At 36.4% G+C, this 26,648-nt stretch overlaps 1 protein-coding gene across 1 annotated transcript in view; it reads right to left on the minus strand.

Moving 5' to 3' along the window:
• The window catches only part of MYO10 (myosin X), a 220,568-nt gene extending 196,726 nt beyond the window's left edge, over positions 1–23,842 (minus strand). The window contains exon 1 of the mRNA XM_003759635.4: positions 23,097–23,842. Within this exon, the coding sequence (XP_003759683.1) occupies positions 23,097–23,114 (18 nt within the window). The 5' untranslated portion in view covers positions 23,115–23,842. The remainder of the gene's footprint in view (positions 1–23,096) is intronic.
• Between the last annotated feature and the right edge of the window lie 2,806 nt (positions 23,843–26,648).

Consider the following 26,648-nt stretch of genomic DNA (forward strand, 5'->3'; position numbering starts at 1 on the left):
GAAATCTCAATTGCCTGATATACATTAATAATGACCATAAATTTACTTTTATTATTATGAGACTTTCAATTCATTTTCCCTGCTAACCAAAGGTTATGATGGCAACCTGAATCACTGCCAGATGTTATCTTTTTTAATGAGATATTTCTAAGATGTGAAAAACATTCAAATTACTCACTATTCTCTCACCATTAATAAAGGCTAAAGAATTAGTGAAAAATTACTAGTTATTGATCAAAGATACTGTTCTATTTGGTATAAAGTACCAATTCTAAAATCCCTTGGTAAAGGCAATGATAATTATTACCTGAAGACTGGTGTCTAAGCTAAAACATACTTTTAGTTCCTGACAGCCCACAGTAAACAATGCAGGCAGTCAACTGACCCTGTTCTGGCTCTAAGTCAGCTGAGTTCACAAGTTTCTCCATTTAGCAGATTCATTTCACTTAACACACGAATCTTCTTGGGAGCCAAATATATGACTGAGAAAAACACCTAGAAAAATGCTGCAGCAATGATACTGTCTTATTTGATCCTTATCCCTAGACCAAAACTGTTTCATATGAAACCATTCATATGAACCCAAGCATTTCCGAGATGTTGACTACCTTAAATGCTGGAAATACAGTCTCTGCCTTCAAGAACAATAATTGCTAACACTGATATACTGCATTAAGGTTTACAAAGCATGTAATAGTTCATTTACTCTTCAACAATCCTGGGAGGCAGGTACAGCCTTTATCCTCATTTTACAAAGAATCCAAGGCTAAAAGAGTTCACTGGACTTGCCCTAGTTTAGATAGCTAATAAAGTGTATGACACAGAACTTGAATTTGGGTCTTACAGAATCTAAGTCTAGTGTAACCACTTTAACTGCTTGCTTTCTCCTAGAAGCACAAAATGTGCAAATGGGGCCCAGCAGTCAATTAGTCCAGCTTTTAGAACAAAAGAATATTCACTATAACATATCCAAACAATGGCACTTAACTGCCTTTCTACTCTGAAATTTCAGTGAGACACTGAAGATGAACTGAACTCGAGTCTTCTTTTAACTTTACTTTTTTATCAAATTGTTCATGCCTCTGCACTAACAACAAAGCAACCTACCGGAGAAATTATAAAAAAAGAAAAAAACCTGGATTTACTCATCAAAATTGAAGGGAAGGAGGAATATGAAGGATGAAGGTAGGACATATTTCATTCTCATGTTTTAAGAAAAATGTACCCTGTACAATCATGTTTTAAGAAAAATGTACCCTGTACAATCTATATCAGATTGCTTGCTGTCTTGGGGAAGGAGGAGGCAAGACAGAAAGAAAAAAAAATGGAATTCAAAATATTACAAAAATGAATACTGAAAACTATCTTTACATGGAATTGGAAAAATAAAATACTACTAAAATTTAAAAGAAAGAAATACCCAGACTGACTGCAATGTCCAGCAAATGCAAGTGTTATTTTTGTTGCATAACCTTGTTGTATTAAAGCAAAATATACTTCCTTTTGTTAATCATTCAAAAATAAATAGATGTTTGAAGAATATGTAACTTCAAAAAAAAATTTGTTTCCCAAATTTTTTGTCAGGAACATCTAAATTTGTGTACTAAAATAACCAAAACAATACTTACAAATAGTAACTACAGAAAAAAATCTCGATATAGACTTCCTTTCTTTAGTCCTCATAAAAAGAAAATGTTTTCTTTTATATCTTGACCAGATTTGTCCTGTTTTTTATTTCTCTGGTACCTTTGAAAAGTAAATGTTCATAATGAACGAAGAATCTCATATAAAATCAATTTATTTTATTAAAGCTTTTTATTTTCAAACATATGCATGGATAATTTTTCAACATTGACCCTTACAAAACCTTGTGTTCCAAATTTTCTTCTCCTCTCCTAGATGGCAAGTAATCCAAAACATAAACACGTCAAAATATCATATACAATCAATTGCCAGGTCTTGATTCTATTTCTACAATCTCATCTCTATCCATCTCCTTTCCATAATCACCGACCTAGTTCGGCCTCTGATCACTTCTTTCATGGCCCACTGCAATCACTTTCTAATAGGTCTCCTTGTATCCAATCATCTCCAGTTCATCTTCCACAGGGTTGCAAAACTGATATTCCCAAAACACTGGTGTGACCATGTTCAAAAAGCACCCTACTGATTCTAGGATAAAAACCAAATCCTTCGTCTGACATTTAAATATCTTCACAGTGTGGTTCCAGCCTACTTTTCCAGGCTAATTTTACATTATTTTCCCTTTCTACACTCCTCATTCCAGTCAAACTGGCCAACTTACTGATCTCCAAGACAGAGCTCAAAGTCTTGAGGTCAAATCTTTGCCGTTTAGAAAAATAAAAGTAATCCTGAAAGGGAACTTTTGTTTATTGGTGCTATATCTAAGTGACCGAAATTTCACATGGTAGGTCCATAGATTTGTTTGTTAATCTTCACTCCAGCGAAACTATCACTATTTCTTAAGCTTCCATCAATTGTTGCTTTGTTTTTCTCTAAGGGTACAGAGCTGCAATATGTTTTAGGGTAAAGTGTACTAGACTTGGAGTTGAAACATGAGTTGTGAACCTAAAGAATTGGGAGGGTGCTGGTATCCTTTACATTAAAAGGAAAGTTGGGAAGAGGGGAAGGTTAGGGGAGAAATAGATTGAATTCTGTTTTGGCTATGCCATCTTTATGATGTCTACTAGACATAGTTAAAAATGTATGAAAAAATAGTTGGAGACATAAGATTGGGGATTAGTAGAGAGGTTAGAACTGAATACATGAATATATTGTTTTTAATATACTACATATGAAAAAGGCTCTAAAAGGAAAATGGACTCTCATAGCTGTAATGACCAAATTTAGTACCAGAAAACATACATTGAAACATTTTCTTTCTCTCAAAAAGGAAAACTAAAGACAATGTGTTGCACATAATGCCAGCTGTCAGCACTATTACTGGCTTAATAACATCTTAGAACCTTCTCTAGGGTGATACAATTTAGAAATAACTTGATGTAAAAATAAAAGGCATTAAAAAACTTTTTAAAATTCACTTTAGTTTTTTTTTTTTTAATCAACTTCATAAGAGGATGTGTGAAACCTGATTAGACAGATGATCCAGCTAAGAAACAGTGCAAAGCATTCCTAACAGTCAGAACTATTCAACAATGGGTGAGCTATTTAAAGAGTAGATTCCTTCTCATTGCAGGTCTTCAAACACAGGCTGGGTAACCATTTTTTTAAAGTGTAATATATATATTCTTCAGGTATAGATTCAACTAAATGTCCAATGATGTCTAGAAATGCAATACAGGTGGAAGGATACTGGCTTTGGAGCTCTAAGTCTTGAGGTCAAATTTTTGCCTCAGAAAGTTGCCAGTTTTTTCATAGGTAAATAAGAAGAGGTTACATATAATGACCCCCAGGGTCCCTTCTACCCCTACATTTTATGCTTCTGGGTTTCAATTTTATCTTCCTCAGCTTGAAGTTGATTATGTCTTTAAAATGATTTAAAAAAAAAACACAACCTAAAATGGATTAAGGTTTGGCCATCCCCCCAAAATAAATGAGATGGCTAAGCTAAGACACATTTTGAATGAACCAAGCATTAATCAATCAATAAACATCTATTAAGTGCCCACTTGATGTTAGGCACTTTGCTAAGTAGTAGAATCAATTTCTTTTCAATTAAAAAAACTTTATCTTAAATTCTGAATTCTTGTCTCATTTCTTTCCTTTAACAAATAATCACTCATTTGGCTAAGGTTATACACAGACTATAAGTTTCTTTTAAGTTACTCTATGGTGATATACAGTATATCACCTCAATTATACTGTTATGTTAGATAGGATGATAAGAATATTCCATACATCTTTTTTCCTTAGAGACATTGTGACATTAAACAGAGCAAATCCCTACAAAAATCAGTAATTATTCTAGAAAAATGTCAATAATTACAGAACTGTAACTTTTTAATATCTGAGGCTAAACATTCCTTCACTAAAGTCCTACCATGATGTGTCATCATGGTCTAAGGGCAATCTTACGTTCCTGAAGGTCATTCAAATGGTTCATAAGCCCTGGCTAGTTTTACTAAGCTTGGAAAGACAGGGTATATGGAACTTATAAGAGACTAATTTTGTCTCATCTCAGGAATAGCATAGTTAAATTCTGAGAGCTTTATTACGAATTTATATACAGGTAATTATTGTTTGACCACAATTAGGAAAACCATCTACCAAGTTGGTTACAATCAGCAACAGTGGACAGAGTACCCATGGTCAATAAAAACATGGTATGGTGCTCGAAGTACTTGCAAATAGACATATCCCAATCTATAATACTGAGATCTCACCTTCACTCTCAGTTAAAATTAAATTAGCATTAAAATTACATTGTTGTGGACCTAATACCAAAATAACAATTTTATTCCTGATTCCACCATTAATGTAACATGTGACTTTACAATGTCACAACTTACTAGGTATCTACATCACAAGGAGAATAACAGGATGAAGAAGTTAACTTTGGACTTGTGTTTCAGACCCAACAGAACTCTTTTGAAGAAAGGTGTCAAATTAAGAAATCTATTTTCATGATGGCACATACCACACATCTGAGATCAGAACCTGGCTCTCATGCAGCAAAGAAAACATTTCCATTCCTCTCTCCTCCCCTAAGCAGAACTGTTCACTCATCTGTTTTAACTTTTCATGGTAAAATGCTGGAAAATAGTACCTATCATGAAAAGACAGCTGCACAAATTGCCCTTCACAACATATGCAAAAAGCGCTCGACTTGTTTATTCTTCAAAATGGACTATTTAATATTGTATGGCAGAATCTGGCTCTCATAGTTGTACAACAAAGGGCTCACTTCATCAGATTTTCTTCTGGTATACACTTTGAAAAGCAAGAGGAAATGCCAACTTTTAAATCTTTTATGGAAAAACCACACTGGGCCTTTTCTGGAAGATGCCTGAATGAATATGGCTTCAGAACTTATGAGATAGTAAACTGAACTCCATGATGTTCATAAGAAGGAAGTAAATTGATGAAACTAAATTGCTAAAGGTTCTAGATCAACCTATAGAAATTTAAATTTTTATACTTAAAAACATACATAACATTAAGAAGTTCAAAAAAATTTAAATAATTTTAAAAAGTAAAAAAACATATCAGAATTTATTGTACATTATGCTGACCAAAACTTCTCTCTTTCGGGCTTATCTACTTTGAAGAGTTTCTAGGATCCAATTGAGCATCATGCCATCAAGGCCAATCACAGCAAGCTAGAAGGTTGGATATCCTTAGGATTCTAAAAATAGACATAGATAAGCACCAAAAAAAAAAAAGAAGAAAAAACACCTATTAGGAGGTCTTCCTAAATTCAAATATGGCCTTGGATAGGCAAGTCATATAACTCAGTTTCTTCATCTGTAAAATCAGCTGGAAAAGAAAATAGCAAACCACACTAGTAGGCTCTGTCAAGAAAACCCCAAATAACATTATAAATATTTGGACATGACTTAAAACAACTGAACAACAAGAACAAATAATAAATCCAAGCACAACTTCATTCTCCAAAAACCAGATCCTTCTCTCTGAGTTACATGACACAGCTGCCAAACACTAATTCTGAGTTAGAGCTATCTTTGTGATCACAGACAAGTTACCTAATTTACCCAAGCAAGACCTGGGTTTCTTTATCTGTAAAATAAGGGGATTAGACTGAGGTCTCTTTCCACGTCTATCAGTTTCCTCCTGGATGACCTAAGATAGTCTATGAAATCACTTTTGGCTCTGAATTTATGATCCTAAGACCACATCTTTACACACACCAGTCATACTTCTACTCTGGATTTCACATCACGACTCCTGCCCTTTGGCTAAGTTCTCTATATTTTCTCCTACAACTATGGCCCTAAACAACCAACCCAATAATTCTGGCCTTATCCTCAAGAAAGAACTTCCTGGCTCTGCCTCTGACAGCTCAGGAAACCTCAGCATCCAACAATTTGCCTAATAAGGAAAATCTGTTGAACTACATTAAATATTAATGATGCAGCTTCCTAATTTAGTCACAAATTTAATGAGAGGGAAAAGCAAAAACAAGTCTATATTTATATTAAATACCTCAGTTTTCATTCCATGTTTGTACATTTGCATGGCTAACAGAAGATTAAACTTGTTTAAAGAAATTCATTCATTAACACGAAACCTTTGGTAGAGAAGGAAACTTATATTTTGCTTTTCTTTTGTAACCTAGTGCTTACTATAGTGCCTGACACACAGTAGGTGCTTAAAATATGCTCAATAACTGTTTGGGAAACAGCCATATAAAGGAATACCAAAAGCTGTGACTATTACTTCCTGAGCCAAGTCTGAACTCTTCCTGCAATTTTTTTTGGTCCAGTTTAGACAAGACTTTTTATCTATTTTATATGGAACAAATGACAAGTCTTTTTATGTTTTCTGCCGCAAGGTTCATATAGCTACTTCATAGTATTCATAGAAGGGAGGGATTGAAAAGAAAATCCTATAAAGTAAGTTGTATGGCCTGAAAATGTTCATAAGAAATATTCAACCTGTATATAAAAAACAAAACCAAGATGGTTTTGATCAAAAGAAAGTCTCTGGTCTTGGAAAAGACCCTTAGTGAGGATTTTCTTACAAAAAAGGCAGGGCTGACACACCAAAGAAAGAGAAGGGGAATGAGCACATTTGGGGCATTAGCTTAATAACCATAGTTCATTTGCCATTGGCAAGACCGCGTAGTCAGGACCTTGCTATGAGAGTTATTAGTGGACAGCCCTTCTCGCCCTCCACCAAATTGCTGCTAGCTTAGCTGAGGAGGTGACCATTATGACAATGCAAATGAGAGAGACCTGGCAGTTTCACAACTGATGAGACAAACATCGTACCTCCTGCAGTGGGACTTTGTTAGAGGGTTAAATTTGGAATTAGTAATACCAAGGTTCAAATGTCATCCCTGACACTTACTAGTTATACCTGACTGTCTTATCTCCAGTTTTCTTATCTGTGAAAAGTGATATCATCCAGGTTAGCAGTTATCCACCAGGATGCTCCAAGGTTCAAATGGCACAAGCATGATCCCATGTCTGTGATCCCTGAGACTAGGGAGGCTGAGCCTGGCGTTCTGAGCTGCAGCAAGGCTAAAAACTGCTCAGTTACACTAAGTCCAACACCAGTACAGTAAGTCTCCAGAAACAAGGGGAAGAGGGCAACAAGCAAAGGTCTACAGAATGACAAACCAGACCAAGTCAAAAGTGCCACTGGGCAGGGGGGATTTGGCCAGAGTGGCTGCCTCACTTCCAGCCAGAGGGGAGATATAAAAACCCAGAGGAGAGAAAGCCCCAGGAAGAGAGAGGAAGGGGAAGGAAAGAAATTGTCTCCTTCAATAGCATGTGGATCCCTTAAAAACAGCTACCTCAGCACCCTGTATGCCAGTGATTCTCAAACTTTTATTTTCAATATCTTTATCCTATTAAAATTTATTGAGGATCTCTCCAAAGCATTTCTTTGTCTGGATTATATTTATAGACATTTACCATATTGGAAATAAAAACTACTTTTGAACTTGTAGACCCTCTAAAAGGGTTTCAGAGATCCCCAGGATTCTCTAGACCATACTGCTATATGCCTTGGACACAAAGGAATTTAATAAAAGCTTGCTGATCAACTGAGCACTAGCAACAAATGTTGGAAAAACTTTTTTACTAACCTGCTTCTTTATTTCCCTCCCATTAGTATTCTTCACTGTTAGATGAAACTGTGCAAGTTAACATAAAAGCTGATGTTTTCCCCCCCTTTTTGTTTCTAAAGGGTAATGAGGCCAGGGTCAGAAAGTTAATTTTCTGGGGTTTTTTCCCCTTACATTTGTAAACATAGATGAATGGGTACACTAGGACAGAATGAAACTTTTCAAAATGGAAATAAGTTCTTTAAAAAAAAAAAGCATCATACAATATGGTTACTTAAAAGGATAATTCTGAATCAAACTGCAGATTCAACGATTTGATGAGTCAATGAAGTGATAGCAGTCATCAAAAAAAAACTAATTTTGTCTTAGTGTCCCAAGAAGTCCTTCAAAAGTGTAATTGTTTACTCTATTCAATCTGCATATTTCAATATATGATATGGATTTATAAAACATTACAGATTCATTCACACAGGATGGAGGGATTCATTCATTCATAAAATATGTAATTATTTGTATCCAAAAGGCTAAAGAAACAATTCATTTCCCACATTATCGGTTCATTTTTAGAGATCAAAGAAATCCTTATAATCGATACAATTAGTAATACCATTTGAATTGTGGAACATCTGACCAAATTAATCTTAGTATTATTTAGAGAAAACTATGGGAGCAGAGAGGTAGTACACTGGATAGAGGAATGGCCCTGGAGTTAGGAAGATCTGGATTCAAATTTGACTTTAGGCACTTTACACTTATTAGTTGTGTGGCCCTGAGCAAATCACTTAACCCTGATTGCCTAACAAAAAAACAAAACAAAACAAAACAAAACAAAACAAACAAATAAAAAAAAGAGTCTAGCAAGGACATATAATTATGAAGAAAAACAAATTAAAAATATTTCTGTAAGAAAATTCTGAAATAGTCTATTATCAAAATCATTATTAGCACTAGGATGACAGACATTAGTAACAAATGACAATATAAAACAAACTATGACAAATAAATCTAAACCCCTTGAGGGGAGGGACCATTTTCCATTTTGTCTTTGTATTCCCAGACCCTAGTAATATACACAGCACAGGAAGAACTTAATGCTGCCAGAATTACAGGGGATATAATAAACAGGTGTTATCTTAAAGTCTCACATGACATATTCTCCAGAAAATTAACAAATTGTACAAATGTGTAGAGACAAGATGAAACATCAAGATGGAGAGCTGTACCTAATGTGATAACTCATGATAGAGCAGATGGGAAGAATCAAACAGAGAAGCCCATGCTACTGTTTCCAAATGAGCCTCATTCCTTGACACATTTTTCCAAAGATGAAATTAAACATATACTAACAGACTTCAAATAAACAGAGAAGGAAGAGAATCCTAAATGCAATGTTTTAAGTTAAATAGTATGTACTTGAAAAAATGTGAATTCAACAAACATTTGTTAGGTACATATTAAGTGCCAGGTATATAGGTAGGATAGGAAAACTAAACGGTTATCATTAGAAAGAAAGATAAGTTGGAACAAAAACAATAATTCATCTAAAAAACAAATAATAGAAACACTTAGCCTGAAGCCAACATGAATCAGCCATGAAAGAGCAGTTGCAAAACAAACGGACTGCCTACATGTGAAGAGTTCTACATGTGAGTTGTATTCTCAGTCTTTACCACCTTATATTTGAGTTATTCAGATGAATAAGTATGCCCAGGTTGGGGTAATATTTTAAAGGTGTGCTTATTTTCTGAAGGCACAGAAGAGTCGCAGAAATAATCAAAGATTCAGAAAATAAGACACATGAAGAAAAAGCTCAGAAAAAGCCTAAGGGACCTAAAAAAGTGATCGAGGAGAGAGAGAATAGTAAATTAGGTAGAGTTTACCAGACAGATACATAAGAGACAATGCTTTGTTTACTTAAATATTAGAACGTTGGCAATAATACATTAATAAAAGTTTCTATAAATTGGATGTTGGGTTCTGAACTTCTTGTATCATGGATTCTTTTGGGGAACATGGTAAAGCCTATTCAGAATAATGAATGAAAACCCCTTTTCAGAATAATGTTTTTAAATGTATAAAATAAAAAATATAACAAAGGAAACTAGTTATATTAAAATATATTTATAAAAAAATTTTTTAAAACAAGATCATGAACTTGGTTTGGATGAGTTACATCTCAGGTTGGGATGAGTTAGATTATCATTTATGTTAATACATAGATTGAAAGGTGATAAGTACTACTTCATCTTGAATACTAATTTTTACTAACATTTAATTAAGCACTAAGTTATTATGAGATAAAATACTATCAAATGGAAGACCCGCTAAGACTTCCCCTTGGGGATTCTTGAGATAAATCTTCAAAAACTAAAAGTTCTAAGAGGTGAAGATGATAAGGGATGAATTCCACTAAATGGGATCACCAATGCAATGGTAGAGTGGCTTGTGTAAGGCAGAGGAAGAGGGCCATTTTGGGCCCTTTGAGTGAAGGAAAAGAGAACAAAAGAAAATATGGGTCTAAAGTTATTCTAGAGCCAGAAAGTTTTGTTTTGTTTTCACTCAACTGAGGATTGAATATGTAAGAGGCATTATTCTAGGTATTTACTGAACTTCAACAAAAAAAAAACTCTAGAGTAACTAGTACACTTAAAAAAGGTAAAGCAAAAAGGAAGTAAAGGGTTCTTGGGGCAAAGGTTGTATCAATCTCAATTTGTCTCACCTATAAAAATTAGAATAACAATGGCACCTACTTCTCAGGACTGTAGTGAAGATAAAATGAACTATTTATAAAAAGCTTTGCACATCTTAAGAGTATTCAGAAATTTAAAAAGTTGAATTTAAAAAACAATATTAATTGTACCAGTTCCTAACAGTCAAAAAACATTTAAGTGTCTATTGTATGTCGAATACTAGGCACCAAAGATACAAAGGATGGATGAGCCCTGATAGAGAAAAATGGAGCGCGCTATTATGTAGCTATATACAAAAAAATTCTTGGGTTGAGTGCAGAAAATACAAAACCTATATTGATAATTTAAACTGGAACGAAAACATCTTTATATTTTAATTTCAGAAAACAGGCCACTGAACTCAGATACTTCCTAAAAGAGAAAAAAAAAAATTCTCTAAGTTAAAAAACATCATCATGTTAAACAAAATCACCCATTCTGGGACCTGGCTGACCTTCCAGTTAACACATGGTGCCATGAAGGCAACAAAATTCAATGGAATGAAGAATTACAAAACAAATCCATTAAAACAATTCCCACAAAATATGCAAGGGCAAAGAGGGCTCCCCATGTGTGATTTCAATCTCCAAAGAACACTAGCCATGGGAATGGCAAGCTCTGTATCAGCAGCTTACCTGAATAGTAGAACTTTCTTGCATCTCTGCTCCCAGCAAAATAGAAAGTTTCATATTTTAAGCCTACTTAGCTAGGCAAAATATTTCCCAAAAGTAAAATTATTGAACTATCATAGATATATCGACTCAAAATCAGTACTGTCCCTGTTGCAATGGAACTGTTATGAAGGGAAAAACCATTTTCGGATTAGCTAACACGAAATTTAAGAGTACCACAAGAAATATCACCTGAATTTTACAAAACCTTCAGATTTAGCAAGAGTACTACCCATATACAAAGAAGTACTTGATATCTGACCTACTTTCAAGCATCCACAAAGCTATAAAACTTCCACTTCCACCTACTCCAGAATTCCTTCTCCTTGGAGATAAAATAATGGTAAAGTCAGATCACTCTTGAGAAAATTTATTTTAAATAGATCACTGCTGCATAAAATAACCTGAGCTTGTTCCCAAACACTCTGCCAGGTAACAGATGTGATGGATTGCATTTTCAGTTGATGGTAATCTCCTTATTTCACTGACCACAAACACAACAGTCTTCTCTGTTGAAAACATCTGTTATTGGACAGAGCTCTGGGCTTTGAGTCCACACTGAGACAGAGGTTCAAACATGACTTTTTGACACTTGTGTCACTCGGTAAGTCTCTTAACCTATTTGTATACCTTAGGCAATTTCCTATGATTTAATCTACTAAATTATAGAAGAGTTGCAATTTTCAAAAAAAGGTTATTTACTTTGATGAAATCTTCAGTATTTCATCAATATTCCACTATGGAAATTCAATTCAATAAGCATTTGTTAAATAGACTTGGGATGGAAAATGTCATCTGTATCCAGAGAGAGAACTATGGAGACCGAATTGCAGATTGAAGCATAACATTTTCACCTTTTTTTTTTTTTTCTCTCATGGTTTTTTCCCTTTTGAGTCTGTATTTTTATGTACAACATGACAAATATGAAAATGTTTAAAACAACTGACACAATATAACTTATATCAGATTGCTTGCTGTCTTGGGGAAAAGAAAGTGGAAAAAAGGAGGGGAAAAAATCTAGAATACAAAGTCTTAGAAAAATTAATGTTGAAAACTCTTTACATGTATTTGGAAAATAAAATACTATTAAAAATTTATTTTAAAAAATAAGCATTTGTTAAAATGTACTGAATGCAAAGGGAGAGATTTGGAAATAAATTTTTAAAAAATTAAATGTTAGAAATATTTCCATGTATTACTGGGAAATTCTTATATATTTTAACATATATACATATATTTTTAAAAATGTAACCAAAAATCCACAACATGAGCTTGTTTTGTCTTTCTTCATCGAACTGTTCTTTAAGAGTGAATTTTATATGACACAATATGTAGAGATGGTGAAAAAGTTTACAGACACCACATCATTTCCCAGACCATACAGCAATTTATGCTAACACATAATACTCTTGTTAACAACAGCATGATGTCAGATAAAGGCTGTCTATAAGCTACAACAAAAGGTTGCACCTAATAACATTTAACCTCAAATTAAATTTCAAGTTCTAGACTAAAGTTCAAAAAATGACTTTCATAAGCATGAGGGAGTTCCGATTCAATAATGGGGAAAAATGGGCAGTGGGGAATGTCCTTGTAAACACGTGCCCAGAAAGGCTGAACGGTAAGACATGGCAGCCAAAAAAACTAATACTAAATTGGACTTCATGCAGAGAAGCCCGACAGTCATAATAACCTGGGTAATGGCTCTTGCCTTGAGAAGTATCACACCAATGGAGATCTTCAACTAGAGACTCCAGAAAGGGTTTCTACTCAGTTTGAAGTTGAAGGAAAGATTAAACATTTATAAAGCACCTACTATGTGCTAGGCACTGTGCTAAATTATCTCTTTTGATTTTCTCAACAACCTTGGGAAGTAGGTACACTATTACTAACCCCATTTTACATTTGAAGAAACATCTCAGTTTCCTCAGTAAATGGTTGAGCTCAGATCTGAACTCAGGACGTTCTTACTCCAGAGCTGGTACTCTACCCATTATTTCATCTGCTGTCTTGCTAGAATGCTAAGATTCCATTATTCTTAAATGGAAATATGACACAGAAAGAGAGGGTAAGAGGAAAATTGAGTGGGGAAATGCAAGAGAGTCGGAATGAAAGGGGAAAAAAAGGCATTTATTGAGTCATATTACAAATATTAAAAAAAAAAAAGAAAGAAAAAGAAAGATCATTAGCCATTGGGGAAATTAAAGAAATCTTCCTCAGAGATGAGCCTAAAGATAGATGAGGTGGGCTACTACCTGGGGATGCATCTGGGGGATAGAGAAGAGTAAGAAGGATAAAAGAAATAATTTTTCACATTATCCTTTAAATTGGACATACATATTTATGTTGTACAATGTCAAGTTGGATGGGTTACATATAAATGCTCAAACTTCCAGTCAACTCACACAGGAAAGTATAATTTTCAAACCTTGTCTAGGGCCAGGAATATTTTCAATAAGGAAGTGGTGTCCAAACAGACACAGGGAGAATTTTAAAAGGCAGAGATGAAAAAGAGGGAATGGAGTGAGAAAAGCCATAGAAGTAGGAAAACTTAGGGCTAGTTCCAGAAATTCTGAATAACTCAGTCTAGCCGGAGCACAGGATATGTGAAGGAGAGAATTACCATGACAAAGTTGGAAAAGGTATTGGAACCGTAACACAGGGAGGTCTGCTTACAGTGAAGCAGAAAGTGTCTGGGCTCTAAAGAGAACCTCGGTTTAAACTGTCTCTGACATGTACCACCTACGTGAACTTGGACAACTTATTCTCCATCTCTAGATCCTATTTTCCTGATCTATAAAATTATGGGATTGGACTAAGTGGTTGAGATCTCTTTTCAGCTTTATATTTGAGAGTCTACGACCCTGAAGTGAGCATAAAAGGGAGGGCCTGGACCAGCAACTGTAATGTTCTTTTGTTTGGTTTTCTTGGGGTCTGTGGGGGTCTCTGGGAGCAGCCTTCGTTTCAGTTCACTAATCATCACGAGAGTAGCCAGGGGTTAAAGTCCAAATCCTTTATTATCTCTTTCAAAGTCTTGTCTCCTTTGCTGGGCCCTAGTTAGCTTTCTTAGAGACCTATCTCTCTCCTTGGTTCCAAGAACTTGCGTTCCCACCTGTCTTCTCTGCCCTCTGAATGAATCCTGGCTGAGGCTCCTAGTTTATATGCTCTACACTGAGTATAAACTCATTATATCACTAGGAAACCGTTATTTGTTATAAGATTAAATCAGTCATACTGAACTATGATAAACTAGATAACCATTGTTTCAAGTTCAGAGTTCTGGCCCATAACAAGCAACCTAAGAAATCTAAGCTTTCTCCTCCAGGCAATGGGAAGTCAGTTCAGCAGAATTCTGCTTTAGGAAATAAATCTAGCCTAGGACATAAGGTAGATTGGAAAGGATAAAAAACAAATTGGGACGTTGCTGCAACACTTTTAAGATGGGAGAGAATTGCAGCCCAAAAATCAGAAATGATTTGATGAAAACAGCAAGGTGAAAGAGAATTTGCCAAGAAAACACACACACACACACACACACACACACACACACACACACACACACGGAGGAGGAAGAGGAGGAGGAATATAGTAATTGATTGGATGTAAAGGGATGTAAAAAGATGTAAAGGAAAAAATGTAAAATGTCAAAAATTAAGGAGGTTTCTATTCTGGGTAACAGGAAGAATGGTGACCCACAATTAAAAATACAGAAGCCAGAAAGATGAGTGGGTTCTGAATTTGAGGTGCTATTGGGATATCCAGGTAGAAATGTCCTGCAGCCAGGAAGAAATGCAAGTCTTCAGGAGGGAAGCTAGAGTGGGGAAGATATATTTGGAAGTCAGAAGAAAAGGGGAGAGAGGGGGAAATTATTAAAGTTGTGTGGTTTCTCCATTCTCAAAGTATCATATATACTTAATTGTTTATAAATTGTATTCTTCCATTTAAAAACAGGAATTGTCTCTTCTTGGCAGGATTACTGTTTACTATGGAATAATTGTCAGGAGAGAGTGGAGAGAATAAGGTCAAGCCCAGTAACTACACAAAACTTTATAGAAAGCTACATTTGAAGCCAGGAAGAAAGAATCAGAAGAATGAGAGAGGGAAGGAAACCATTCTGTTTGACTGCAGAAAAGGGTAGAAATCCCAGAAAAGTATTATAGCATAGAAGTAAAAGGAGGCAAGATGATGTGTTATAGAAAAGACTCAAAGCTTGCTGTAGACATTAAATAACATTATTGTTCAGTCATTTCAGTTGGATTGATTCTTCATGACCCCATTTAAGGTTTTCTTGGCAAAATACTAGATTGGCTTGCCATTTCTTTCTCCAGCTCATTTTATAGATAAGAAAACTGAGGCAAACAGGGTTAAGTGACTTGCCCAGTCACAAAGCTATTAAGCATTTGAGGTCAAATTTGAACTGGCAAATTCCTCTATATACTATATCACCTAACTGCCCAATAATTGTGCAGAGGGAATGATTTTCAAACTTTCCCTAAGAAGCACAAATACCTTGTCCTGCCTAATACTAGATCTCACCCTCACCAAGGATAAAGAGATCATGAGAAGAAGGACTGGGGAAAGATGACTTTATTTGGCAAAAGGCAAAGAAAATTTTGAATACAGCAGTTCTTAGGAGTTATAAAGCTAGACTGCATGGAAAGGGATGAATAAGTAAAGGCATAAAGTACTGACTACTTTTTGGAGAAGTCTGACAATAGAATGATAAGAAATAAAATTTTAACAGTGAAGGAAACTTGTTATGATGAGTGGTAACAGGAGTTTAAGAGGCTTTTTAGGATAGGAAAGACTTGCTCATACAGATAAGTAGGTGCCAGTGAAGACAAAGGTATTAAAAATGAAGTTGCAGGCAAAAAAAAGCATCATGCCAAATTTTCCAGCTTTGTTTCACTCTGTTCTCTAGCCAGAGAAGACAATGTCCCTCACGAAATTTCCATATTTTTCTGTGCCTTGTGCTCAAACCTTGTGTTATTACTCCTGAAATACTCCCCCTCAACTTCTCTATCCAAAGGAATTGAACTATAAAGACAAGAGTTAGAATTCAATTAGACCCAAAAAGCAATCATTATTAACCCTACTATGTGTAAGCTGGAGGAGACAGAGCACTTGTTTTCAATTAGTTAGAGAAAAGGAAAAAAGAGCAGAGTAATCCAAGCTGGCTAAAGCACAGAGTGTGTGAAAAATAATATGGACAAGGCTGGGAAAATAAGGTGCTATCAGATTATGGAAGGCCTTGAAAAACAGATTTTGAACTCAGTATGCAATTAAGAGTGGCAAATCATTTTTTAAAAGGAGTGATTTGACCAGCTCCATGGACAGCAACAGTACAAAGGATGAATCAGAAGTGAGGATGAACAATGGAGGCAAGAAGACTTCTTAGGAAGACTCTAGACCAGTGGTCCTCAAACTTTAGTTCTCAATATCTTTATCCTATTAAAAATGATTGACGATCTGTCCAAAGAGTTTTGTTTATGTGGTTTATAGTTATAGATATTGATCACATCAAAAATAAAAACTAATTATGAATTTGTAGACTCTGAAAGGATTTCAGAGATTCCCAGGATGCTCTGGACCAGACTTTGAGAACCACTGTGTCTAGACTAAGGAGTTACCAGTAGGAGTCTTGCAAGAGGTATGGGAGACAGAACCCCATAGGATCTGAATGCTAATTGGCTAGGTGAAAAGATGTCAAAGATAATGCAGAAAACTGGGCCAAATGTGAACATCAATGCTGAAGTCACCAAAGAGGATGGATTGCAGAAGATGAAATAGGATTCAAGAGAAAAATGATATGTAGTAAGAGATAAGCCAGAAGGGATAGATTGGGAGATCTGAATATTCCTTGAATGCCAGGCTAAGGACTTTAGATTTGATTCTTGTAAATGATTAGGGAATAGTGGAAAAATTGGGAGCGTCAAAGTGACATGAAAACAGTTTTGGGGAGATTCATCCAAAAGCTGTGTGCAAGAGATGGGTTGGGAAACTAACATTTCAAGGACTAGTATGTTTCTTTAGACACTGATGGTAAATACTATCAGATGGAAGTAAATGCAAAGGCATGTGATCCCACACTTAAGTATGCACTTTTATTTTACTCTTGGTTTAAAAATAAACAGGATCTTAAGTAGAAATGAGAACTGCCTCCTCCAGATTATTTGAGTCTCCAGAACTCTGAGAAATAGCTTGGAAATTAAGTTTGCCAAGAGTTCCATTTATTTCATCTTTTTAACTTCTTTCAATAATATGAAAGGATTATACAAAAGGCTAACGACCAATATCCTATTTCCTTCTATCAAATGTTTAAAGAACAGGGGATAGGCAGCAAAAAGGCACAATGGATAGGACACCAGGCCAGAAGTCGGGAGGCTCTGCATTCAGATCTGGTCTCACATACTTGACACATCTTTGACCAAAAGCAAACACTTAACTTCATTCCCCTCCCAAAAAGTAACAGGGGTGTTGTATATTCTAATAATATGTAAGCAGAGAATATTTTCAATGTTCCAGCTCTTAAAGGTCATGCAATTTAAAATCCTGAAGATTTTAAAACAAAAGCAAAATCATTCCATTCACCACTCAGTTAAATAGCTAAGATGTTGGGACACAATGGTCCTATCAACATCAGTCAGTATTTTATTTTGCTAGAGGGAAGTAAGTTGTGTGATAGGGCCAAGAGAGAGTAATTGACAAGACAGGTCCTCTTTTGGTATACTAAAAAAAAAAAATTATAAGGCATCATACACTTCGAGCAAGGAACACATGGATTTATATTGCCCTTCACATGGAAGTCTTTCACAGACAGCCCAGTTGTCAATAGAATTGCCCCAGGACATATAAAAGATCCATTTCCTATATTTTCCTTTCTTATGTAATTGCAGACTACTGTCTTGGAAAACCACAAAGCAAATGCTTCAAACCTTTTATTCTCTAAAGGGGGAAAAAAAAAAAAACTATGCTAAAATATCATCAACAAAAAATACCATAAAAATATGTCTATAATGGAGGAAAATAAATATCAGAGAAACAATTCTCAAGTGTAAGATGTTATTATAAACAACACAAAACAGGAACAAAACTCGGAATCAATCACACCACTTCTAGTTCAGTTATAAGTGTTCTCATCTAACATCTCAGTTTTCAAACCTAAAACAATTTAAATGACAAGAAAGCAACTTTCTCCATTAGAATTTTATAACCTAAAACCTTAACAGCCTCTATGTACATCAACAGCATCAAACTCAAACCGAAATATAGATTTAGAAAGCTATATATTATTATTTATGTGTTATGTTATTTTTTGAGGCAGCTATTAGCTAAAATACTAGGCTTGGTTCAGGAAGTTGGGTTCAGGAAGTCCCGAGTTCAAATTCGGCCTCAGACACTTACTAGTTGTATAAACTTAGGTAAATTACTTTCCCGATTGCTTTAATCCAGTAGAGAAAAAAAATGGCAAACCACTCCAGCATCTTTTCCAACAAAACTTCATGGACAATACTGATATGCCATGATAAGGTCACTAAGAGTCGAATATGAGTGAACAATCACAACAATGATATTTTTATTCTGTTAAACATTTCCCAATTATATTTTAATCTAGTTTGGGCCAGAATGACACTTCTGATGTATATGATACCTGTGACTTGAATGACAATAAAAAATTCTTTGCCACTCATAGAAAGAAAAAAAAATGAAGAATTAAGTAAATGATATTTTTGCCTTAATTATTTTGTAAATTTTTTGACTTTGCGTTAAAGTATAGCTCTTAGTTTGTTTTTTTTTTTTTTAATTTGATTTTAAATCCACAAAGAACATTTTTTCTGCTATTTTGGATTACTGAAATGGGTGGCATTCAATTACTTCAGGGCTCCAAATTTAAGTTTCTGCCTGAAGCAAACTTTTAACCACTTATTTGAAATCCTGAAAAAACAGGCTCCCAAGAAATGCAGACACAATGTATTATAGTTAGGCTATTAAAAAAAAAAACCCTAATAAAGTAGTGAGGAAACTAAAACTTGATGGGGGAGTTTTGCCCACTTAGGGTTGTGTTTTGTTTTGTTTTTTCCCAATCCCGAATCACATTTTGAAGTCAATAGCTGTCAGATGGCTGGCACAAGTTCTTGCCAGTCAATGATAAGATCCTAAGTGTTATTTAAAGCAAACAAGTATAGACAAGAATATAAGGTCTGTAATGCACACAGAAATTAATACAATTAGGCTGTAGCTTCATGTGTATATTCTAGTACATAACAAAATATATGCTAATCACAATTAGTTTCCATTTTCTTGATACCAAGGTTCTTATGAAGGTAATAAATGCATACAGAAATTTTAGTGTCTTTCAACAATAGTTTCATGTTGACTATCATTCATCAAGTTATTATCTTGTAATTTACCTTGAGAGAAGCTGCCTAAGGCCCCCAGCACAAAATGTCCTTAAAAAAAAAATCAAGACCTATCTAAAAATATTTTACTCAAATCCATTTTTCCTGCTTTAGAATATTACAAATCTTTTCTACCCTTGTATTTCATATGATGGATATTGTATTAAAATAAATTCTCAAAATAAGGCATTAGTAAGATTTTGCTAAGAGTCCTGTGACAACCTAACACATTTCTAATTTATCCCGCTTTAACTCCTTGAAACAAGACTTACATGTTTGCCACTCTAAGCAGAAAAAGAAACCAGTTGTTCTTATGGGTGGAACTTGATATAAATTAAGGTCTAAGTAAGGATACTAATCACATGGGTAGAACAAAAGATTCAAACACAAGTTTGGGGAAGAGGAAAGCCACTGTTACTCATAAGAAATAGAAGCTGGAAGTTAAGGTGACCCGAGTTTTAGATACACCTTTGCCAACTAGCTCTTTAACTATGCACAAGTCACTCTCTGTGGACCTCAATTTCCTCTTCTGTAAAATTAGGATTTTGTCCAAGGCCCTTTCCAGATTGTAAGTCCCTGACTAAGTGATATTAAAACAACTTTCTTGATTATTTACTTGTTCAGTGAAAGATATAGCATTCTACAAACTTATTGCTATTGTTACATAACTGTGGAGAGAAGAGCACCTTGAAAATTTTTTGTATGACCTTAACTAAATCAAAAAATCCTTTGGGCCAGTTTCCTGGGAAAAATGCAAGGTTCTAACAAGATAATGACAGTTGGCAATTACATAACACTTTTAAGATTTGAAAAGAAACCTCTCATTTGAGCCTCACACAGATTATTGAGATTTTACTGATGAAAGAGGGTCAGAGATTGTGACTCTCCCAGAGATAAGAATTTTCAACTCAGGTTTCTCCTCACTGACCGTCCACTGACCTGTACCACAAAACAAAACCTGTACCACTCAATGATTTTCAAGCTGCTCTGAATAAGAAGATAGCCATTTTCAGAAGAAAAAGTAAAATCCTGCCTTGTCAAGCTGGAGAAATCACCTACTTCTTCTGAGCATTAGTTTCTTCATCTGTCAAATGGGCATAATACTTACAGAATCTTCCTCACAACTATGTTTTGAGGATTAAATGAAATTAACTTTTACAACAAAACCATATGGAAACCTTAAAACATTTTATAAATGATGTCAGTTATTAAGATGCAATGATTCTTCAAAACTTTATTCCAGATGTGTGCTACCATAACAATTCTAACTAAAGCACTTCTAAAGATTGTTATGCTATCTTATTTGAGTCTTTATAACAAGGTGGGGGCCACAGGTATATTATTCTTGTTTCACAAAAAAGGGACTCAAAACCCAGGCAAGTTACAACAAAAAGTGTCAGAGATGGGATTTGAACACTGCTCTTCCTGTCTTCAAGTTCATAGCACTGCACATGAGGTTGAGGAAACAACAACAAAAAATGATCCCTACTCTCACAGGACAATTTTAATGTACCATTCTGTTATTTAAAGTGAAAGAAAATGCTGTTACCTTTTTATTACATTTGTACTTAGAATGAAGGTAAAATAATCAATTTTTGTACTTAGAAAACCCAATGGGAAGGTCAGTAACTACTGACCATTTCCAGTAGGTTATCCTGCCATTCTCAAGTAGCTCTCTTACACATGAAAATAAATGGACCATGCTGTCAAGGTTAGTTGTGTCCAGTTGACAATCTAAACCTGTATTGTGAAGACAACTTGGAATTCTTGAAAGAACAACAAAAAAGACCCTCTTCGGTTTCTTTTTTTCTGGTGGCCAAGGAAATAAATGCTATGAACCTGGAAAAGCATTAGTCTAATAATGTCCCTCAAAAGTGAAAGAGGCAAGTCTGTATTTAGAGTTAATTTAACCTTGCTTCTCAAGGCACCTGTACCATATGGTTCCAGTTGTTACTTTGGCCATTAAAAATGCTGTTTTCCATGAATGGGATAAATTTACATATTGTAAACAGAATGACTAGAAGACATAAATGATACATCTAGTTGAGATAAGTTATTAAAACGGCACAGTATATACTTCACAGCAAAATCATTCTACTAATGAGATTTGGAGTCTGGGATGGAATTACCAAGTTTCATAAACACCCCCTTGGACTTAATGAAAAGCCACATTAAACTGACTCATGTCATGCTTTACTCTGGGTCATTTCAAACTTAAAATCTGGGAAACATATAAGTACATCAAACTAGAGGAATAAATCCATCCTACCAACAGCTAATTTCTTTCGAGAGATTTTTTAAAATAAACTTTATAATTTTTTTAATGTTGTCTTGGTATCAAGAATGAAGCTTATTTAATCTTACAATTCTCATAAATGACTTTTCAGCAAAATATGCCCAATCTTCAACAAAAGTGTCAGTTTAAAAGAAATGATCTTTTAATATCATCTGTAATTGTTCCAAACCTTAAAACAGAAACACTTGGCGGGCAACAAATCTTAAATACCAAAAACTCTGGCAGGGAGTAAGAAAAAGAGTAAATTAAATCCTTACCCCGTTTTTTTTTTTTTTTTTTTTTTTAACCCTAGCCTGCCTTCTCTAAGTATTTGAACCCTTGCAAGTAATTACTGAACTCTTCTCACAGGAAGCCAACAAGTTTTTCAAAGGAAATACCAGAGCCTTTCCATGAGAAATCAAGCATTTGCCATGTCGTTGTTTCACATTTTGGTGGACTTTCTACAAAAAAGGAGATCTTGCATTACTAACTGCTTTCTCCCGGTCTTTACTTACAATCATATGCATGGCTCCAAAGACCTCTGACTTACCTAAGAGTTTACATATTGTCTGTGACACAATCATGAGCAAACAGACTACACAAAAGGAAACTCACCTTCGGCACATCCTGGAGAAAAATGGGAAGAGGAGACAATGCAAAAGCTGCCATCACTTACTCAACTAGAGCCTCCTCTCTGGGGAATTCATTTCATACAACTTTTTTTTTTTTTTTTTTTTTAAAGTTTCTCACTGTTCGGTTCTGCACACATATATTATATCCAAGATCCACTGCAATCTATTTAACATGTATAGGACTGCTTGCCATCTGGAGGAGGGGGTGGAGGGCGGGAGGGAAAAATCGGAACAGAAGTGAGTGCAAGGGATAATGTTGTAAAAAACTACCCTGGCATGGATTCTGTCAATAAAAAGTTATTTAAAAAAAAAAAATAGAAAAATAAATAAATAAATAAAAGTTTCTCCCTCGTGGGCTAAAAAAAATACAACCGTAACAGTATATTCAAGGGGGAGATGGAAAGAATTATTCACCCAGCTCAACAACTGGACTCGGAAAAGCGATCCGCCCGGCCGGGAGCCCCAAGTTTGCTCAGTGGCAGCCAGACTTAAGTCGGAAGCCCCGCGACCCCTTGGCTCCGGATTCTTAACAAAAGCAGCCCAGAGCGGACTTGGGGCAACGGGAGGTAGAAAGGGGAAAAGATTCGACCCCCAAAGAAGCCTCCCAAGTCTTTCCTCCCAACTCCGTCAGAGCACCTCTAGGACTGTAAGTACTCACCTCACTCAAGTTATCCATTGTTTAACTGCAGAGTCCAACTTGCGGAGAGTTCAACTTCCAACTTGCGGAAGTCAGCAAAGCAAAAGGTCTGGGTCAACCATGTGTGTCAAGATCCCCGGTCAATCAGAAGGGAGACCCTTCAGGGTTCGCGTTGCTTACGCGCTGCCATCTCTTCCTTCCTTCCTCACCTTTCGTGGGTGGGTGGTTACTTTTTAATTGTTTTAATCCGAGTCTCTTAAACTCGCTCCGTCCAACTGGAGCCTTTGTCTCTTTCTCGACTTTCCTCAGTTCTGGGTAAAGTGCTCGCAGAGAGGGAGCAGCTGGTGGCACATTCTTCTGCTAGGGCGAGGGGGGAGCGAGAAAAGCCTTGGGCTCCTGGGCGGGCGCGCACGCAAGCACACTCACGCCGGCAGAGGCACAGCGGGCCGAGGGGCTGCCCCAGAGAGGCGCGTTTCATTCAGGTCTCTCCGGGCAAGCTGCGAGAGCGCTTCTCCTGCGGCCCGACGCGGCGCGGCTCCCGGGACGCACCCCCCGCGCGCTCTCCCGGACACCTCCAAGCCCCGGCAGCCCCGCTCACTCCTCCGCGGCCTCACTCGGGGGGCGCAGACCCCACCCCGCCTCGCCAGAAGCCAGCGCCCGGCCAATCCCGGGCCCGCGCTGCTGTGGAATCCTGGCCCAGCCGGCGCGAGCGCTGCTCCTCCTCCTGCTCCTCCGCCTCCTTCCCTGGCTTCTCCTTGCCCAGGCCGGCGCCTGCCGCACCTCCCCTCCTCCCCGTCCCGCCCCGCACCTACCTCTTGCGCTCCTCCCACTCTGCGGGACTTGGGCTGCTGCAGGAGCTCTCTCCTGCACCCACCCGTCTCCCTCCCTCCTTCCCTTGCGGGAGTCTCAGGGCCGCTACACTCCGCGTGAATAGTAATTTAAAGAGCAGGGATTTAAGTTCTTTCTGGCGTTTGGTCGTTGGCTTATCTTGGAACCAACTCAATAAAATTAGTGGTGCAGCATCTGCAGATGACGAGACATGAGTCTGCAGAAGCTTCTTAGAAATTGCCCCCCTCCTCTCCATCCATTTAATCCTTGTTTGTGGCCCCGCGTGCGATCGAAGCTTCAATATAACCACACTGAAAGCCTCAGTACAGTAGATACTTTCTCTCCTGCTGTCAGTTTAGATAACATTATTAAAGGACAGGGCAATATTTTCCGTCCATCCCCTGGAAAGTGGAAGAAACTAATGGCACCTAAAATACAATACCTCCTTTCTGGATTAAAAAAAATAAAATAAAGGAAACCGAAGAGTATTTAACCGAAATAGGTCCTTGATTAATGATCGTGAGAATAACCAACAGAAATGACTACTAGAGTTTATATAGAACTTCAATCGTTTTTACAACCCATTTCCCGGAGCAGTTTGATAAAATGACTGTTATTGCACCATTTTGTAGCTCAGATACTTGAGGCATGGAAGTATTAGAATATTTGTCAAGATACAACTATCTAGATTTAAAGTGACTCTTCCCTGACCGGGCCTGAAGTCGGGAAGACAGACTCTCCTTCTCTAGTTCAAATGTAGCCTCGGACGTTAGTTGTGTGACTCTGGACAAGTCATTTAACCCTGTTTGCCTCAATTTCCTTTTCTGTAAAATGAGCTGGAGTAGAAATGGCAAGCTATTCTAGTATCTTTGCCAAGAAATCCTAAATGAGGTCAGGAAAAGTGGGACAAGATTGAAAACACTTAAAAACAACTTCTGCTCTTACAAATTACTACACCTCAGATCTGGTGTTTGGTTCAACGAATTCGATCTAAATTCATAGCTTTAGCATCTCTACTGTGCTCAGAGATCTATTATCATATGTATGTGTGTATGTACATATATATATATATAAACAATACCTATATATATAAGCAGGATTATTAATGGAGTTTAGTGTGATGGATATGGCTTAATTTCCGGGTTCCAGGCTGGGGTTGAAAGCTGTGCAAACTTGGGCAAAGTCTGAGTTTTATTACCTAGAGCATGGGACTATTATAATACATATGGCTATACTTTTCTCCAGTCAACAAACATTTATTAAGCTACTACTGTATACAAATCATTCTGCTGGACACTATAAAAAATAACAACATTTAGGTAATTTATGTCTCCATGACCTCATAAGGATTTCTTTTCCTCCCAGACCTAATTTCATTTGGAAAGAAAACGTCATGGGGAAATTCCCTCTACTAGGAAGCAGATCTGCAACTCCCATTTACTTATAGTCTTAAAAAGTTGCTTTGGGTACTTAAACCTTTTATCCACAGCAGCACACCGATTCCTTTGGAATTTGCAGCCTAGTAATGATAGTAGATAACATTTATACAGCACTTTAAGTTCTGCAAAGTGCTCTGAATATACCATCGAATAGAATTCTTTCAACAATACTGTTAGGCACAACTGGCAGCCCCCTTTTAAAGATTAGGAAATTGAGACACAAGCTAAGTAACTCTTTGATGGTTACTGGGGTAGTTTTGGAACATGATTCCAAAGCAGATATCACTTCATTCCAAATCTAGCCCTATTCTTTTTTTTTTTTTAATAGCCTTTTATTTACAGGTTATATGCATGGGTAACTTTACAGCGTTAACAATTGCCAAACCTCTTGTTCCAATTTTTCACCTCTTACCCCCCACTTCCTCCCCCAGATGGCAGGATGACCAGTAGATGTTTAATATATTAAAATATAAATTAGATACACAATAAGTATACATGACCAAACCGTTATTTTGCTGTACAAAAAGAATCAAACTCTGAAATATTGTACAATTAGCTTGTGAAGGAAATCAAAAATGCAGGTGGGCATAAATATAGGGATTGGGAGTTCAATGTAATGGTTTTTAGTCATCACCAGAGTTCTTTCTCTGGGCGTAGCTGGTTCAATTCATTACTGCTCCATTGGAGATGATTTGGTTGATCTCCTTGCTGAGGATGGCCAGGTCCATCAGAACTGGTCATCATATAGTATTGTTGAAGTATATAATGATCTCCTGGTCCTGCTCATTTTACTCAGCATCAGTTCGTAAGTCTCTCCAGGCCTTTCTGAAATCATCCTGTTGGTCATTTCTTACAAAACAATAATATTCCATAATATTCATATACCACGATTTATTCAACCATTCTCCAGCTGATGGGCATCCTTCCAGTTTCTAGCCACTACAAAGAGGGCTACCACAAACATTCGTGCACATACAGGTCCCTTTCCCTTCTTTATAATCTCTTTGGGATATAAGCCCAGTAGTAACACTGCTGGATCAAAGGGTATGCACAGTTTGATAACTTTTTGAGCATAGTTCCAAACTACTCTCCAAAATGGTTGGATTCGTTCACAACTCCACCAACAATTCTAGCCTTATTCTTACTTTGCCTCCTGAGAGATAGACCAGCACATATTACTTTAATACATATTGCTTGATAAGTAAAACAGAAATGAAAAACAATATGCTATGTATAAGATCTGGGAGCATCGGGGAAAGCTTCATGAAGGAGGTAATACCTGTTTTACTTTCAAAAATGAATAGAA

This window comes from Sarcophilus harrisii, chromosome 1, assembly GCF_902635505.1.
Source record: "Sarcophilus harrisii chromosome 1, mSarHar1.11, whole genome shotgun sequence".
In the NCBI taxonomy this organism is placed as follows: domain Eukaryota; kingdom Metazoa; phylum Chordata; class Mammalia; order Dasyuromorphia; family Dasyuridae; genus Sarcophilus; species Sarcophilus harrisii.